This window comes from Abramis brama (assembly GCF_963993115.1).
Source record: "Abramis brama genome assembly, chromosome: 5".
NCBI lineage: Eukaryota > Metazoa > Chordata > Actinopteri > Cypriniformes > Leuciscidae > Abramis > Abramis brama.
Genome location: NC_139967.1, coordinates 14017689 through 14036926, shown reverse-complemented (window position 1 = coordinate 14036926; position 19238 = coordinate 14017689). Strand labels below are relative to the sequence as shown.

The following is a 19238-nucleotide window of genomic DNA, read 5'->3' as shown; positions in this document are numbered from 1 at the left end:
GAAATCCAAAAGTAATCAGATTATATTACTTTCATAATGTGGTGCTTGGATTATGTTACTGAATACTTTTTTTATGAAGTAATTTGTAACTGCAACAGAATACATTTTAAAAGTAACCCTCCCAACCCTATATAATAATTGGAAAAACAAGCAGGTGTGCAGCTTATACATGAAATGCTTTACTTGTTCTGTATTCAGACAAGATACAGTCGTCAGTATTTTTTTTCCTTCATTAAGGCAAACGGCATAGACCTATCAAATCAAGCTCTGCCATCTCACATACTTCTCCAGTGTAAGCTGTAGGATAGTTAGGTGTATTCTCTGAGCTCGTTTAAAGGGTTAGTTCACCCAAAAACGAAAATGTCTGTTGTTAATGACTCACCCTCATGTTGTTCCAAACCCGTAAGACCTTCGTTCATCTTCAGAACACAAATTAAGATATTTTTGATGAAATCCGAGAGCTTTCTGACCCCCCATAGACTGCAATGTAATTGACACTTTCAGGCCCAGAAAGGTAGTGAAGACATTGTAAAAATAGTCCATGTGACTACAGTGGTTCAACCTTAATATTATGAAATGACGAGAATACTTTTTGTGTACAAAAACAACAACAAAGCAAAACAAAAATGATTTTGTTCAACATTTTCTTCTCTGTTTACGTGAGCACCACGACACACACCTGATGCTGATGCAGGAGCCGGCGTTCTGACGTAGAACCCAGAAGAGCTGCACTGTTTACAACGTGAACAGCGTCAGAGACTGACACAGAAGAGAAGATATTGTTGAATAAAGTCGTTATTTTTACACACAAAAAGTATTCTCATCGTTTCATTAAAATTAAGCGGGGGGGGGGGGGGGGGGGGGATTATCTTTCATATCTTCATATCTTATTTTAGATATGAAATCTAAAATAAGAAATCTCTTATTTTAGATTTCATCAAAAATAGCTTAATTTGCGTTCCAAATATGAACGAAGGTCTCAGGGGTTTGGAACGACATGAGGGTGAGTAATTAACAACATAAATTTCATTTTTTGGGGTGAACTAACCCCTTAAGTAGCATGGGAAAAAAGAAACATACCTCAAAGAACAAACACACTGACCCACACAGACATAAGCAAGAAACAACAAAAATATGGTTCAATAGGCTGATTGTTCAGGCCAATTCCACAGTAGCCACTTAATAGGACTCGAGTGTGTGTTTTCAGCCCAATCTGAAGGGCACTTCACAGATCTGTGTTCAAGCAAACAAAAACACTGCCTAACTGTAAACATGAACAAACATCTTAAGCACAACTTTTTTTTTTTTTAATTGACCTAATTTGTCCACAAATAAAACCTGAGAAGAGGAACAAAAAGGAAGAAATAAAATCCAGCTGCCATAACAACGGCAATCTAAAGGGGCCTAACCAATCTCTATTCTTTTCCAATCTTGCCACATGTTAGTAATTATATTCTATAACAAAAATAAGATACAAAACTCATAAACGTCCATCGTACCTTAAGTTAAACAGTAAACTTGGAGTTAAAATACCCAAAAAAATCCAGTTTTACAGGAGATTTCCCATTATAAGCATTACAAGGTTTTTTGTCTAATTGTTGCTTTAAATGGTTTCTAAGGAAATAACAGACAGACAAACATGCAAGTAACATTTATGCAACAGTGTGACGGGTGAAATTCAATGAGTGGATAGTAGATGGAAATCAAGATGATAGAAGTATCAAATTATTACATTTCACAATGTTCTTGGGGAAAAAAGGCGAGTCAGCACATGCAGCAGAAAGGGGGAAAGCTTTCATTCTTTTCATTCACTGTCCAGGATATGTCTTCAGTTAAATGACGCGTGTGTGAGACTCTTATGTGTGACAGACCCAGCAATGGTTCTCCATCATGCGAGTCTGATGACGTGTAAAGAGATGACGTGTGTATGTGTGCGTGTGTCTGCATGTATGTGCGTGTTACAAAGGGACGTGGCTGAACAAGTACGAGACCGACTCCCCATTATGAGTTCGCCTGATGGCTTCAGCCAGGATCATAGAAATGTCGATCACCTGGAGAGGGAGAGAAAAATAAATCAGAATGCTCAGAGTAAAGAACAACAACAACAACAACAATACTATCTGTAAAACAACAAAATCAGATATAATATTCCAGAAGTTAAAACCAGATTACACTACCGTTCAAATGTTTGTTTGTTGTTGGTAAGAATTTAATATTTTTATTTTATTTCATTAAAAAAAAAAAAAAAAAAAAATGCTGAAAATAATTCTCACTAAAAATATTCAGCGGCAACATTCATTCATAGCAATAAGCATTAATTTATAGCAAATATACTGATATTAATAAGAAATGTTTCCTGAATACCAAATAAGCATATTAGAATGATTTCTGAAGGATCATTTGTCACTGAAGACTGGAGTAAAGCTGAAAATTCATCTTTGTAATCACAGGAATAAATTACATTTTAAAATATATTCAAATAGAAAACTCTTATTTTAAATTGTAATAATATTTCACAATATTCCTGTATTTACTGTATTTTTAATCAAATAAAATCTAGCCTCAGCTAACTTTTAAACAACAGTGTACATGTATTACAAATGTATGGTCAAATTGTGAGACCATAATAGAGTTGCATATCATCACTGATTTGATTCAGATTCACAAGCTTGAGATTCGATTCTGACTTTGAAATACATATTATACAATTATTGCATAATCATGTGATTATGTTTATTACAATACTGTGTGACCGGAAACATTTGTTTGAATTATTTTTTTAAAAATAGATATTGAAGAATCGATATTTAAATTGATTGTTATTATTTGGAAATTATTACCCATCCCTAAACCATAACAGTTTTTTAATATGATAAATGTCTGTGCCTGAATCTTGTTGCAGTGTTTGATTTTGTCCTCCTGTGGAATTGTGTTGGTGACCACGACGGCCTCAAAGTTGGCATTGTTGATCCGAGAAATGGCAGGCCCAGAGAAGATACCGTGAGTCAAGATGGCGTAGACTTTAGTGGCTCCTGCAGACACCAGTCTGATAGAGGACAGAGATGCACATATGTGGTTAAAAAACAGACAGGCCTGTATGGAGGCATGACAGATTACTAGGATTATCATGAACGTGCATGTGTTTGAGCATGAAAGTGATCGTGTATCACGCGAGTCCTCACTTGTCAGCCGCGTGACATACTGTCCCACACGTGTCCGCCATGTCATCTACTAAAATCGCCACTCGGTCCTTCACGTCCCCAACCAGCACCATACGATCCACCTCATTGGCCTTCTTCCGCTCCTTGTGGATTAGGGCAAAGTCCACGTTCAGTCGGTCAGCGATGGATGTTACTCTGATAAAATGAACACACAATTTTTAGGTAGCATTCTGTACAACAGTGAGAAATGACAATGGATGCATTCAGGCTTCTCTGCAAGTATCATATACAGACATCACAGATAGGCCACATGCACAAATGTCAGTAAAAACAAGTACAAACTCCAGTCACAGTGTGTGTAAGATCACTCACTCACTCACTCACTCACTCACTCGAGTGCCTTAAATTGTTACAAAAGGGGGCGCTGCAGTCAGTCCATTTCTCCAGAAACAAAATCACATGATGTAATCAGCGTGATTAAATTAGCCAAGCTTTAAAAGGCTTCAAACAGATTTGAAAAAATGCCCACCACTATAATGTACAGCTAAAGGTTTAGGCCAAGCCATCGACTGTTAGCAGAGAATCACACACTCACACACAAAAAACCTGACATTTCCTCACCCTCCACACCTAAAAAGAGTAAAACACACTCATGTCCATCGTCTTGAAAGAGCCTTATCAACATTATGAACTAGAATTCTCCAGGTTTAACAACCTGAAAGGGTTATGTTGCTTTAAATCATCTAATTTGCAATACTTAAAAAGATCACAAAATACATTCTTTTTTTAAAAACTTTTTAAACAAACTGGAAATGAGAAGGACAAACAGAGAGAAATCTAAAATGACAAGAATGACATTGAAACAAGAAAAGAAATAAGTGAGGAAGAGAATGGGTCTCATTCAATGATAATTGTGTAAATTATTCAAATGTATACATGGTGGTCCAAATTTAGACCACGTGCATACAGACACTCGTTTGTTCTTAACCTTATTGGAATGTTAATGAATTTGGATTATCCTGAATTCGCCACCGGTTAGTAATTTGTGTAAAACACGCCCAAACCATTTCCATATGTGGTGTTTCCACACAGCTTCTGGTCACTCAGCAAACATGGAAATATTATTAGGCCTTACTTACTTTTTCCTCACAAAATATTTTTTTTTATTATATATAATATAATATAATATAATATATAGTATAATATAATATAATATAATATAATAAAATATAATATAATATAATATAATATAATATATTATATATACACACACTGACTTAAGACATAAGTGACTGTTTACTTGCCAAGACGGGCCTTTCAACAATTTTGTTTGAATAGGTCTGTTCAAGCGCAAGATGACGTGAAAGAGCTCAATTCAGTATAGCGCGCTCACTGAGACGTGTGCTTCGAGTAACAAATTGAGTTCCCTTTCATGTCTTCTTGTGCTTGATTATATAAATTGACAATGCTTTAACCTTCATGATGATGCATCACTGGCACGTCAACTTTCCTGAGCGTTGTTCACTTTAAAAGGAAAATTACCCCATGATTTACTCACCCTCAAGCCATGTATATGACTTTCCTATACTATACTATACACCAAGTATATGACAAGGTGTATGACTTTCTTCTTTCAGACGAATTACAATCGGAGTTATATTAATAAACACCCTGACGCTTGCAAGCATTATAATGACAGTGGATTGCAACCATCAGATTGAAGCTAAAAAAAGTGCATCCACCCATTATAAAAGAGCTCCACATGGCTCCGGGGGGTTAATAAAGGCCGTCTGAAGCAAAGCGATGAGTTTGTGTAAGAAAAATATTCCTATTTAAAACGCTACAAAGTGAAATTCTAGCTTCCGGCTAAACGCTGTCTACTTGCCCCTGATGCGCAACTTACGCAACTCATGACGTCAGAAGTAGCGTAGTGCGTCATGGCGTAGCGTAAATATCAGCAGTACGTCACATTACTCGCATAAGTTGCGCTTTACACTGAAAACTCATCGCTTTGCTTCAGAGGGCCTTTATTAACCCCCCAGAGCCATGTGGAGCTCTTTTATAATGGATGGATGCACTTTTTGAGCTTCAATCTGATGGTTGCAATCCACTGCCATTATAGCATCAGGGTGTTTATTAATATAACTCCGATTGTATTTGTCTGAAAGAAGAAAGTCATACACCTAGTGAGTAAAATGATTAAATCATGGGGTAATTTTCATTTTAAAGTGAACTACTCCTTTAAATGTTTTCACAATACTGCATTGTTAGAATTCATAAAAATGTTACCGGCCAACTGGCGATTGACACCGTTTCATATACTCGCCAACATTTTTATTCGCATGTGTTGCTTGGCGAGTGTTAATTTTATTTATATAAATATAAATAAATATATATATACATATAAAAACGTTTATAAGACCACCGAGACTTTTGCCTGATTTTTGCCTGTCTGGTTTCAGTTGATGTTACATTTATTGTGAAGTTATTCTAAACTTTTGGTACAACAATTGATGAATCATGATTTATTTGTTTGTGAAAACCTTTGTACGCAGGTATCACACATATTTCTGCATACACATGGGTCACTGAACGAGACCCTATGTTTTTGAGAGAGAGGCAGGAGAGGAAATAGAAAAACACACCTCTTGGCTCCACCGGCATCAGGAGAAACAATTGTGCAATTCTTCCACTCATTGATGTTTTCCTTTATCCATTTCAGGACTGCTGGCTCAGCATACAAGTTATCAACTGGGATGTCAAAGAATCCCTGACAAAAAAAACACATTGACTTAAAATCATACCTTGAGCAAAAAAAAACAAAACAAAAAAAACAACTTTGTCCCCAAGTCTCGAAACTATAAAATGTAATGCCCACCCAGTTTAACGTGCCTGACTGTAGGGTTATGTCACTGATCTCTGTTCGTGAGAGATAAGGGTTTGTTTTGAGTCTGCGTTTAGAGGGAACAGGGAAGGCGTTTTACTGTGTGTACCTGAATTTGAGATGCATGTAGGTCCATAGTGATGATGTGGTCTGCTCCGGCTACAGACAACATGTTGGCGACCAGCTTGGCTGAGATTGGAGCCCGACTCTACCAGACAAAATTTTCACTCGTAACTAAACAGGTATCATCACGACCATTAACTATAGACACATTAACAGGAAAAGAGCAAGCATAATTAGCCATGCCTTATAAGTTGCCAAGAGGCCAGAAAAGGAGAATACAAGAAACACACACTGACACCACAGAAGAAAGACTTACAGAAAGTAGCCCACATGGATCCACCAACAGTGATGTGATTAATGTATGATCAACTGTGTGTACATGTTAATAAGCAAGCTGTTTCTCTCACCCCCACCTTGTCCTTCTTGTCCTGCCGAGCGTAGGGAAAGCAAGGAATGACCGCAGTGACTCTGGATGCTGACGCAATCTTACAGGCATTGATCATGATCAACAGCTCCATTAGATTGTCGTTTATTTCGCCACAGCCACTCTGGACAATATACACATCTTCTCCACGCACACTCTCTCCAATCTCTACACTACACACAAAAAAACAGACAAAAACACACAGATAAGGCTGAGTCTCAATCACTAAAGACAGTACACACTAAATCTATATTTGTCAGCCTGATTAAAGGGGAGTATCTGATACGAGCTGATATTTGGTCTTCACTGGTGATCAGACTGTTAACCATTGCAAAACAAACTGAAACGGTTGCGTCAAGAACCTGGCTACATTTATCAAAAGTCAGGAGCAGATAAAGAGTAAGAGACATTTTATCTTAGGGTCACAAGCCTTCCACTCATCTTGAGCTAAATGTCAATTATATAAACAGACAGCAGAGCCAACATGATTTTTCATGTCTACATATATGAGAGTTGTGTATTTTTTATTTTATTTTTTAGATTACGTGTAATGTGTACAGCGGTATTACAACTATTAATAATAAATAATAATACAGCTGCATTTCAAAAGGGCACAATTAATAACGTTATGACTCCTCACGTGGCAGAGGAGGCCAGACAGGACGTTTAAAATTAGCATTAGCGGCCCTAGAGTCACATGCTTAATGCAGGTGCATGCTGGGAAACTGAGTCTGTTGCATGTCTGAGGTGCATTGCGCCAGACGACATCTTCCAATTCAGAAAACTACAAACTAAAAAAACAAAACATGGTTACCATGTGTTTACCATTCCGTGTACCCTAGCCAAAACATTACGGGAAAGCATAGTTCAGTATCAATTCACTAAAAATAACTCACCAGGTTTCCTGATTGCTGAATTTTTTGGTGACCACTTTCCCCAGCTCGAGTCCCAGTCGGTCCGCGATCTTCTGCGACAGATCCGGATGCGAACTGCCGCTAAAAATCTTTATATTTGGCATTCTTGGCTGATCCGTGGTGCCTATAGTGTCGGGGTGCTGTACAGTGTTTTTTACAAAACACTGTAAGTGAAATTCTCTTCTGATTCAATGTTAACCTCAATAAAGTGAGTGCAAAGAGGGCCTTGGTACCGGTTATCTGATTTCGGGTCTGTCCACGCAGCAAATGTACTATGTGCCCTTGTTGCCCCGCCCCCTTCAAGCAAAAACACACCCATAAACTGTGGCGCTCGTCAATTTCTTGGATATGATTGGATACATTTCTAGGGGCTTGATGACTGGCAGCTAAACAGACAGATACGCGCAACACGCGTTAATGATGTTCCAGTTTACAGTTTCAGCGTAATGTAACTATATTATAAAGCTTAACAAATGAGATACAGTTAGAAACCAGCTAATTGGCCTATAGATAGAAATGTCGTAAGACTTATGTCATCATAAACCTGTCCTGTGTATCATAGCCTACATACAGATGAAATATAAAAAATCATTTGCAAGAATAAAAATAATTTATGTATTGTAAATTCTGTTAGTTTTTAAGTTCAGTGATTTCTAAGGAAAATCTCTGGTTTCATAGTTAATAGTGCACTCTTGTGGTGTAAGAGCGAGGTGTAACAAGCAGTGTGTTCCTTGAACTGCAGTTGTAGTTTGTAAAAACTGCCATCAAAGCTGATTTACAATGAGATATGCAGATATATTTATATTTATAATTCGACAGAGCAACAACGTTGGAAAACAGAATGGCTACATCAAATTTAGTTAAATCAGATGTGTTCATATTTTTACAAGTAAAAATGAAACGGTACTGAAACAAGTGATCAAAAGCTCTTTTAATTAATATTTATTCCATAAACATGATTACAAAACTCAGCAAGTTACCAATATTACATTTGTCACCATACAGGCTTGATCACAAATATTTCAACTTTTGTGACAGATACAACAAAAACAAAATACTAGAATAATTTACATGAAAATCTATAAAACAGCAATGAGATCACAAATTAGTGTTATTGTTCCACTGTCTGTTTTCATGGTTTATTTTTTATCTTTAAATTAATATATATTTTTTACTAGAGCACAACACTCTTACAACAAGATTGGTCCAATTACAAAAACTCTCAACAAAGAGTCACAGCTTGCTCTCCTTCTCTCTCCTTTACAATAGTTTTTTATTTATTTTTTATAATATTTTCAATTTTTGGTTTTAAAACAAACAAACAAAAAACAAATAAGAGAGAGAGAAAGAAAAAGAAAGAAAGAAAACATGGCAATTAGCAACCTTCTCACTTGCTGAAAAGGGAAAAGAACAAAGCCACAGTAAGAACGACCTCACATCACTTTCTAAGAAAAATATACACTTAGAAAATATGTTACAAATTGGCACAATGAAAAATATACAGGTCATCATTTTTTTCATTGAGAATCCACCTGGGTAACACAGACCAGGCAGTAGAAAGAGTTTCTTTTTTTTTTCCTTGATGATGAAAAAAGGCAAAAGTAGTTACAAGTAATGCAGTGTCAAATAAATCATGAAAAAAAAAAAAAAAATACTTCCAACTTGACAATATAATACATTCATAAATAGGGCACAATTAAGTTTTTGATATTCCTGTTTTAACTTTACATGATGCACTTATAGGGGAATAACACTGTTTAAGAACTTTTAAAAATATGAACAGTAAGTGCAGGGGATGTGTGCTATAAAGTTTTCACTGGTGTAAAACTCTGTTCTCAAAATATGAACAAGAGCACCCTGCACTGGCATCACAGATGTCCTGCAGGTTTAGCAACAATAGGGCTATGTAAAAACAGTACAGTAGGGGGCACCGCTGAGAACAGCTTGAGTTTATGTCGAGATGGACAGCTGAGGGAATGAGAGATGTGAATGCAGTTGGGTTCCCTGAGCCAACGGACCTGAACCAACTGTGTTACATCTCCATTCACTCAGCACAGGGAAAACATGGACAACAAGCTTTCCCCGGCTAATATTTCCTGGCTTTTTGCTTGGTGAGGCTGATTTGGCTGGGAAGGCTCTAATTAGTTCACCCTAAAGTCAAGAAGTTTTCAGAGGAGCTCACTTCTGAATCACACCACCAGCTGTGGAATGTCACTCATCATCTGCACCTGTGTTCATCAACATTTTCTCCAATAATTTAACCTCAATTCATTCACATCAGTGTGAACAGCATTTGCACAAATACCCATTGAACTCTGAAATAGGAGGATCAGTTCACAAACGAACCCGATGTAGTGAACAACTTAAAAGTGTTTCACACTCTGTCAACAAAAAAAGAGAGAAAGAAAAAAACTTCTTTTCAAATACATATTCACAAAAGAGGGGATCCAGGGAGTTGTACAATCCTGCAGCAATGTAGTAAACAGTACATGGGGGTAACCAAGTTGGCTTCTTTCCCTCTTTTTATAACACAACAAATAACATTCCAACAGCAATTGAAAAACAATGGTTTTGAGATCAGGTAAGAAAAAAAAAACAGGCTAGTCAGAGAAAGTAATACAGGGGATAAGCATTCACAGCACATATTCATGTTTTAAATGCATGCACATCACTAGCAACAAATTAGAAAAACTTTCAAACAATATTTGGTCCTGTTCTTATCTGGTTTTAAGGGTGTAAAATTCATTAGAGCTACAGAGAAAGTATTTACTGAAAGCTAAATTAGAAACTTGGGGACGTAAACCGGTTAGAATGCATTATATGTCTTGTTATGAGAAGGAATGATCATTTTCTTACCTTGTCATAGATGAACAGTGATCTTTTACCATCCAGAAATAAATCAGAACGAAAGGCAACCAATGAATTTCTCCGCCATTATAGCACTTCGGCTTCCTACCACCAATTCTTGTCATGCATCTCTCACTTCATGCCTCTAAACTGGAACTAGCCAAGAGTGTAAAACAGAAAATAAACCAACATTTTTCTTTTGATTGTTGAGATGACTCCTCGCTGTTTGTACAGATGTGATGCAACAGGAGTGAATCTCAGATTAACAACTCCCCCCATCCCAAGCACGCACACACACACACACACTCCTCAATCACTGCCACATTATAAAACAGCAAATATTTATGTAGATAAAAATGTCTGTACATTTAATTGTTCATAGTTTGGCACATTAATTTAAACATGTTTGATATAATCTTGTTTTGTAAATAGTGCATATGTTTGTGTACAACAGCATTTTGATACTGGCAGGAGGAGATTCACTGGAGAACAGATGAATGAACCCCCTTTTCACAACTTATAAACAAACAACAATGAAAAAATCTCTTTCGGAATTTCAGAACCTCAGAAAACGAACATCTTGGTGAGGACGCTTTCTTTTAGCTTGTCAAAGCCCAATGTTCTGAGGGGTTGGCACAGAAACGAGGGGGAAACGATTCTTAGCACAGAATACTACACATGACCTTTGACCCCTGAACAGAAGGCAACCATTTGCTGAGAGACAGAGCAGGGCGCTGGGCTCGATTTAAACCATGGTGCTGTGACACCGATTTAACACATACAGTGTTATAGCTGCAACGGAAAACAAAAAGACAAAATATTGATATTTAGATAAACACCACACTAAAAGAGAATCCAAAGACTTTCAAGGCATTTTTCTTCTTGTAAAACAAACAGAACACAACTAAAAACAACTGAAAATTTGTCAGGTAAAAATGCAACAAAGCAGCAATGGTGAGTAGGGTGCAGCCATGACAGTGAGACTTCAGTCAGTCTAGTAGGTAGTTTAGCAGGGCTGACATGCAGGATGTGCCTGCCTTCCAGTGGGCTAGGCAAAGGATTGTGGGTAAAGTCGGTGCCATGCAGCTCTGAAATGTGGAAAGGATTTTAGGAGGATTTGGCAGGGTGCGAGGGAAGGGAACGGAGAAAGAGAAGGGGCACATTGCAGAGAGAAAATATTACCTCCGTTTCTCTACCAAAGCGGTCAATGCTACTCCTTTTATGTCCCTTTTGCCCGCTAAGAGTTCCTCACGGGCAAACTTAGCACTGCTTTTGTGACGGTACATTTTTTTGTGGGCTGGGCGGTGTGGAAGTGGGAGGCAGTCTAATCCAAGGGTAGGAAAGAAGCCTGGTGGGAGAAGTTTAGGCAGTGCTTTACCACCACGCCCAGCCCCTTTCTTCCCTCGACCTCCGCCTGAGGCACCACCCCGCTTTTTAAGGTCAGCGGCACTACCCAGAATCTTCAGTGTCTGGCTCTGGAGGGCATGTTGACCTGGTGACAGGCAAGGCCCCCAAAGAGGTTCCACAGAGGCCCTCATAAAACGCTGTACCTCAGCCATGCCAGACACTATATTGGACAGGATGTTTGATGGTTCCTGGAATTCTCGTTGGTCATCGTTTGACAGTCCCCCGGTAATAGGCCACTCCCCCTGAGCTCCAATCAAGCCAAGCGATGGGGTGGGGGATGAAGCGCAACTTCCTGACCCTCCGCCACATTTGGCTGCTTTTCCCTCTAGCAAGGCTTTGATCTTCTTCACAGAACGAGAACCCTGACGTGGGAGCTTTACTTTCTCTCCTTTCACTGCTTTTGGAGTTTTGGTCTTTTTAGTGCCTTGTCCATTTTTCCCACCCTTTTTCGTAGAACCTTTGTGATCCCTTAGCCCTACATCTTCCTCCTCTGTGTTGAAAGACTGTATCTGAAGGAGGTGTGGGTTTCCATCTTCATTTAGTTGCGGGACAACTCCACAGTTCCATTGTACATTTGCTTCTGCTGCCTCAGAGAACTCTCCAACTTTACCACAATTCCCCAGCAGCTGTGGGGAAGAGTTAGGTGTGTCTGGTGGGGACATCTCAGATAGCGATGAATGACGGAACTTGTCAGGGGTAAAGTTGGAGATATCCAGAAGGTCAGTGGACTCTCGAAGTGGAGCGACCTCCTCTAGACTTTGCTGTAGGATGAGCCGTGGACTGCAATGTGGCAAGAAGCCATCGTTGATCTCGCTGATCTCTTCTTCCCTCTCTCTTTCACCCTCTCTTAGGCTGAGCGAGCTGTAGTTGCTAGAGGTGGCAGAAAGTGACCCAAGGGAGTTAAAGCTAACCAGCCGCCCTACACCACTGTCACTCCTAGACCCAGTCGGACTCAAGCCATAATCAGCATCAGGTTGGGACTCTTCATATGACACCCTGCACCCTGATAGAGACACTTGCCCATACCCTGCGACATTTGTGCCATCCCCTGCTAACACAGGCAATGGTGTGGGAAAGCCTGATGGCATCATAGGCGACTGGGTTGGGATGTCTGGGGAGAAGGGCAGCTGTTCAGCAGATGGTTGGGATGGCCATGAAATGGGCTGGGTTGGTTCAGTAAGGTTTGGCTCAGCATAATGTGTGTGGTTGGGCCCGTGGTTCATAGGTGGAGGAGAGTGGGGCAGCTCTGATTCAGAGGGAGGAGAGAGAACACAGCTCTGGACTGGTTGAAGGGTGGGATTCTGCAGCCCTGGATGGAAATAAGTGATGTTAGCAGTGCTCGATGACTCAGAGGCTTCGAGAAGAGTCTGCAGGTATCCCCCCGGGAGGAGTTCAGCGTTTCCATTAGTCCCTGGAGCTGTTGGGGTCAAAGTGCATTTTTCAGGGTCATTACTGGAGGTTTCATTTGTAACATTAACTTCTAAAGAGTTACTAAGGTTTTCTGGTAAACATGGGCTGCACTGCTCAATCTCAGAGGCTTCAGGGACTCCCTGTGTCTCAGCGTCTTTTAACTTTTTCAACCGAAGTCTCGCTTCACTTTTAAACTTCTTTATCTTTCCTGTTTTACCTGCCTTTCTTCGTTCTTCTCTCTCCTGTGTTCTGCTTTTAGCCCTGGCAGTGTGCGTAATGGGGGTAATGTCATCTTTTGGTTCCTCTGTGCTTTTCAGTGATTCAGTCTCCTCTGGCTGATTGTTGGCGTGGACCACTATAGTTTGGCTGGGGAGGGAATTCTGTACTGCATGGATCTGCTGGATCCTGAGTCTGGCCAACCTGTGCTTGCGTTTGGGTGTAGTGTTTGGCGGTCTTTTGCAGCCATTGAGACGTTTGGTTGTTTCTGCAGCTTTCAATCTATTCTGTTCCTGCAACTCCTTTTCTCTTTTCTGCCAGTAAGCTTTTAATGGTGCAAGTCTCTCATAGCGTAGCAGAGCATTTGGACTCAAACAGACTACAGAAGGTGATGGGTCGACTCGTCCCAGCCGCACCCTCATGTGCCTCTGGCCTTTAAACCGATTAATGATTATGTATTTTATAATGACAGGTGGGTCCTTCCTATTGGACCGCCTCCTCTTCTTCGGACACCAGTCATCATCACGCTCTTTCTTGAGCCCAGCAGGCTGTTTATCTCGTTTCTCTGCGTTTTTCTCACTTTCTATAGAGTCCACATCATACAGGTAGTCTTCTCGGTAGGCCACCTTCCTCTTGGCTCGGAGGCGGTAGCTTAGCTGGCTGGAGGAGCTAGAGTTTTCTCTGGACAAACGGCCATGGCGAAGGGAGAGAGCGTGGTCTGGGGAGCCTGTGCAAGAGCTGTCATCACTGAATTCACCAGAATCTTCTGGAGAATTACTGAGGTCAAAAAGAAAGTTACTGTCTGGGCTAATATTGGGGGTCACATGGTCATCACCCTTAATCTCAATGGATTGGTCCGTTTTCTCTTTTGGCCCCTCCTTTCTACTGCAAGGTAAACTGGGAAAGAAACCTAGCTGAGATTCATCCTGTAGGGCAGACTCACTTCTCTCCTGTACTCCATCCTGATAGGACTCGTAGCGTATCTTAAGTGAGCAGACGTCAGTACTGAGTGCTGTCTCCTCCTCTTGAAACATGTAATTCTCCACATCTTCTTCACAGAACAGATTGACTGCAAGTTCACTGCGAGAGCATAAGTCCAAGAGCTCCATACGGCTTTCACTGATGAGTGTCTCTAGACAGCTCCAGTCCTGCGCCTCCTCACCAAGACCTTCGTATATGCTCCTGGATGCAGGATCCTCATCTGATTCGCTCTCCTGCATCGACCTCCCTTCCTCAGCCCCCTCATTGGTCACAGCTGGATGGGCGGGGCCGCTGAGCAGCTGGTCAGATAGGACCTGGTCACCATAGCGACCTGCGCTGGGGGCGGGGCCAAGGCATTGCAAATTGATGCTGGCAAAGCCGAGTACGGACTCACAGGATTCCGGTTCTGTCTGATTTTTGGGGATCAGACAGCTAAGGCAATCTCCGCCCCTGGAGTCCATGTTAGAGAGGGATGACCTGTCACAGGTCTGCGGCACAGACCAGGGCGTCACAGGTTTGGAACAGGGCACAGAAGAGAGAGATGAGAGGGAGGAAAGAGAGGAGAACGAAGAGAGAGAGGATAGAGAGGTGGTGTTGGAGACAGACCCATCATGCAGGTCAGCTGGGCTAAGGGGACCTTCAGAGGTCTGACTCTGGCCACAGAGGGAGGGCAGGGACAGCACTGCAGGAGTGATGTCATCACAGCGCCTTAAATCATGTGGCACATCTGCCAACGGGTCATGTGGTTCTAAAAAAGTCAAAAACAAAAAGAGGGTGAGAAAAAACTTTAAAGTGAAATTCAAGTTTTTCCTGACAAACATCTGTAAAGATTTTATAGATATAAAAGACGAATTTTACATGTTACACTGAAATCAATGTGTTTTTTAAATTAGGTGCAATAATAGTTCTTAAAATGCTGCATATTATATGCATGTGGGAACTCCTACCATTTTCACTGGCATCTCTTGGGCAGGGGCTGTGATCTGCCCCTGAGAATCGAGACTCCCGTAGAACATCCATCAATCTGAACTGAATCTCTCTCTCACTAACATAATTACCACTGTCCAGCCTGTAGAAACACAAAGACACACACAGTAAAGGCTATAGTGGAAGCCATGCAATCTTTAAAATCGGTCAGCACTAAAGTCTGGAAAAAAACAAAAACAAATCACACTTTTCAGAACTCTAGATTTGACCGATAAACCAGTAGTGTTTTGGGTATTTTAGTATGGTGTTAACGTATTCTTTTATCAGATTCTGTATTCACAGTGACTTACAAATGAGGAATATCCCAAACAATTTGTCATAAGAGCCAACATTAATTTGCACTACACAATGGCAAGTTTAAAGTATAAAATTACTCTAGCTAGACCAGAAGTGAAATGCAGAAAATAAGTGTATACATTTTTATAAGTGTATAAAAAAAGTGTCAGAAAACATCAGTTCTTAGCCAATTAATAGAAAAGAAAAAATCCTCATAAACTTCTTTTGTATTCCATCAAAGTCATACAAAACATTTAAATAGACAAGATGGTATTTTCATTTTTTTGGGTGAACTATTCTTTTAGGTTCATCAGCAGCTAAAATGATAAAGAGTGACTTGTTAATTTAGGGGAATTTTAGCTTCAGGTCCAGAAAAACAATTCAGTATTTCGATGTTCAAAACTTATTTCTCAGAGAATTGAGAAGAGAAATTATTTATTTAACATGCCAACTATGAGTTACAAATCAGCCTTCTCTCTCTAGTACTTCCTTGATTTGTGTCCCGTTTTCCGTTCCGGTCTCTCACTTTTACTCTCAAGGATTACAGTAAGTTGTATTGCTTTACATCATTCTGTCCTCTGATTGCCCTTCACTGTGAAGTACAACTCTTGAGGATGTGAAAGAAATGAAAGAGCTTTGTAACAGCAGAGACAGAGAAAAGAAAGAGTGCTATCTCTTGCCTCAGGCTGTGTGTCCATGTAACGGAATAGTGTACCATATATGCAAGTAAAAAGACATGCAGCTTTTTATTAAAAAAAATAAATAAATAAACATAACGCAGCAGCATATGCTTTGGGGAGAAATGTTGATCTCTAGTACACTGTTTGAAGTGTTCCCATGAGGTGAATTTACATAGGAATTCAGAACTGACCTATTGAAGATTTATGAATTGCACAAGAGTTTTGAAACTGTTGAGTGGGCATTGTGTGTATTTCAGTGGTTTGCTGCTCCAATTACAATATTTTTCTATACACTTTAAATAATGTCATTTAAACTAAATTAATTTTAAAAAAAAAATCTAATTTCATTATCACTTTGAATTCCATATGAAACTTTAGTGGATACATTCAATTCGAATTCATATAACTGATTGGTTGTTACTATTTACTGTTTGTTCAATTACTATTGTTCAACAAACATAACAGTTAATTCAGAAATGTATTTATCAAATGTTATTAAAACATGCTTCTGATCATGAATACGTGAACATTTACCTATACCTTAAAATGTTTATGGCCCAACTATTTCAATAAGCTGTTACTGTCAACAGCACATTTGTCTTATACCCCATAAATACATTTTCTGGATAATTTTAGAATATCATCAGGCAAAAATTCCATAACACCCATTTCCAACAACACACAGAGTAATACACTAAAAACACAATTTCCAATGTATTTATACACCATTTCCGGATCTGGAAATGGCTATGATCTAGGATTTGCTCCTTGCAAACCAGTGCCAGTATGAGAAAAAGCCCAGGGCTGTTCTGAGAACAGCATGGCTGGGCTCATTCTTGCCAGCATTGCAGACAGAGACAGAGAACAGGGCAGTGGCACTGTCTGCAAACTGCTTTTATTAAAAACGAAATTAATATTTATTCAGCTTCAACATTCACCCAAGAGACAGACAATGGAATTACAGGAGAGAGAGAGAGAGAGAGAGAGAGAGAGAGAGAGAGAGAGAGAGAGAGAGAGAGACCCCTAATCCACGTCGGTGTGAGTTTGTTAGATCTTTTTCGGAGATCGATAAATCTGCTGCAATCTGTCCTTGGTCATCTGTCAGACAAGCAACCAAAATATCAAACATCCATCCATTTATGTAAATGAAAGCATTACTACACTGACTGACTACTTAACTCAAGGTAGAAGGTTTAAACACTGCAAGTCTGGCTTCTGTGTGGAAAACAAATAGACCTATGCATCCATTCTGATTGATTGATTGATTGATTGATTGATTGATTTGGGTGATTGTTGTGCAAGACACCTTCGGTTCTGTTATAGCCGTACGTGTGCGGTGCAGCTTGACAGCATCAAAGAAACTTCCATAACAGCTTCCCAGGACAGGTATCCGGTGACAGACTCTAAACATGATTATATCAAGGGCCTGAAAGATGAGCACGCTTTCAACATCTCGGATAACCAAGAGAATTTACATTATTCAGAGAGACGTAACAGGTTTGAGTCCACCCTTAATTATTGAAGGCCTGGTGCGCTATGATACGCGCTCTGCTGTTCTGCATCTCCCATCGCCAAATGCCGCATCGGTCGCAGGCGCCGAGCACCGACCACAAGCAAAACGCGGGGGAAATGAAAATGCGTAAAACGGCACATACAGAATGTCGCCACATAACATCGTTCGTGTTATTGCTCTGTGTGAACGAATGCGTATGTAGCTGTGGCCTTGGCTTAGGGGGGATGGTGTGTAAGAGCGAAAGAGAGACAGAGAGTGTGTGTGTGTTTGCCTCACGTAGCACCAATGCTTTCTGTCCCCTCAAACGATGGCCTGCGACTCAGCTTTCGCAGGACACTGAACCATTCCTCCTCCTCTTCTCCCTCACTCACACACACACACACACACACCTGTGCAATATGGACGCATCATGACAGCTGACACTCGCTCCACCATTTCTCCCCATTGCAGCGTTTGACGCGCGTCACACTGGCCCGCTCACCGCATCACGCACATAAACACGCACAGCCCACATACTCACCTCCCGTTACACTCGGGCCGCACGTCCCGCCCGCTCTTAAGACTCCGTTTGATCGCTCGGCGCGTGGAATGTTGTCATATGTTGTTTTTTTGCTTTTTTTTGTTACCCACTTCAATGCAGTGGTCTCAACATGTTTCCCCTCTCTCGCGAGCCCGGACTGCCTTCCCGGTAGCAGCAGGTGGACGCGCCTCTCGCGCCTCGGAGCCCCTACCACTCCATTTTATTTCCTCGCGCTCCAGGGTTTCCAGGAAACAAACAAAGGTCTGCAGCAGCCCCTGCTCCTCGCCGCATGCTCCCTCTCTCCCGTTCCGCTCTTCCCTAAGAGTCGCTTTTGTTTTTTTGCCGTATGTGCGTGTATGACGGAGACGGGGGTGTGCGTGTGTGTGTATGTGTTTTTCCCAGCTGTACCCCGTCCGTCCCTGACAACGACGGCGCGCTCGTGCGCTGCTGCTCCCCCTCTTTTGAGAGCTGCCATAAAGAGCGCGCCCCCATATTTTGCACGGCGGCGCGCTGAGGAATCGGGAGCGCGCGGCACTGCTGAACAGGTGCAGAGGCGCACGCATGCGTACTGATGTTTCACAAGCTCCAAGCACCAGCTAGTGGTCTCTGCAGATTTAGTTTATTTCTGCTTATTTATAAGCTGGTATAACATGCACAGCACAGTTACTTTAAATAAATAAGTAAATATCAGCGAGGAAAAAATTTAGGCCAAAAGGCCAAAATTTAGAAAAATCCATCATATTGAAAATAAAAAATAATCTTCATCTACGAAACTGATATTACAAATGCAGACTTTACTTTAAACAAACAAATCCAACATTTCTTACATAAAGCCAACATTTCTTACATATTGAAAATAAAAATTATCTTAATTTCTCATGTAGAAAACTTGCAACAACGCTCCCTTTACACAAACACTATTAACACTAGTTATATCTGTTTTTGTATGTTTGAC

General features: G+C 40.4%; 2 protein-coding genes across 3 annotated transcripts; both read right to left on the bottom strand.

The window, feature by feature from the left end:
* Positions 1-157: 157 nt before the first annotated feature.
* Positions 158-7751, bottom strand: prps1a (phosphoribosyl pyrophosphate synthetase 1A). 2 transcript variants are annotated; one of them, XM_084115500.1, is made up of 7 exons: positions 7429-7751; positions 6516-6705; positions 6155-6253; positions 5807-5931; positions 3183-3356; positions 2887-3046; positions 158-2051 (listed from the first exon to the last, which is right to left on the bottom strand). In XM_084115500.1, exons 1-7 carry the CDS (start codon positions 7548-7550, stop codon positions 1959-1961), a joined length of 963 nt encoding a protein of 320 aa, XP_083971626.1. In that variant the 5' UTR covers positions 7551-7751; the 3' UTR covers positions 158-1958. The 2 variants fall into 2 exon arrangements, with proteins under 2 accessions (XP_083971626.1, XP_083971627.1); XM_084115501.1 differs by having other exon boundaries at positions 6522-6705.
* Positions 7752-8756: 1005 nt separating this feature from the next.
* On the bottom strand, positions 8757-18795 carry nexmifa (neurite extension and migration factor a). The gene is made up of 4 exons (XM_084113237.1): positions 18284-18795; positions 15255-15376; positions 11476-15055; positions 8757-11085 (listed from the first exon to the last, which is right to left on the bottom strand). The coding sequence occupies exons 2-4, from the start codon at positions 15325-15327 to the stop codon at positions 10953-10955; spliced, it is 3786 nt and encodes a 1261-aa protein (XP_083969363.1). The 5' UTR covers positions 15328-15376; positions 18284-18795; the 3' UTR covers positions 8757-10952.
* Between the last annotated feature and the right edge of the window lie 443 nt (positions 18796-19238).

What these genes read in the sequence shown, in the direction of transcription:
- prps1a (XM_084115500.1), bottom strand. Translation starts at nt 7,550, where the DNA reads ATGCCAAATATAAAGATTTTTAGCGGCAGTTCGCATCCGGATCTGTCG. An exon ending in ACAAGAAGGACAAGGTGGGG is followed by an intron (nt 6,254 to 6,515) that starts GTGAGAGAAACA and finishes TTTGTCTGGTAG; the next exon opens with AGTCGGGCTCCAATCTCAGC. An exon ending in TACATGCATCTCAAATTCAG is followed by an intron (nt 5,932 to 6,154) that starts GTACACACAGTA and finishes TTTTTTTGTCAG; the next exon opens with GGATTCTTTGACATCCCAGT.
- nexmifa (XM_084113237.1), bottom strand. Translation starts at nt 15,327, where the DNA reads ATGGATGTTCTACGGGAGTCTCGATTCTCAGGGGCAGATCACAGCCCC. An exon ending in AAGAGATGCCAGTGAAAATG is followed by an intron (nt 15,056 to 15,254) that starts GTAGGAGTTCCC and finishes TGACTTTTTTAG; the next exon opens with AACCACATGACCCGTTGGCA. An exon ending in GCTTTGGTAGAGAAACGGAG is followed by an intron (nt 11,086 to 11,475) that starts GTAATATTTTCT and finishes TTTCCGTTGCAG; the next exon opens with CTATAACACTGTATGTGTTA.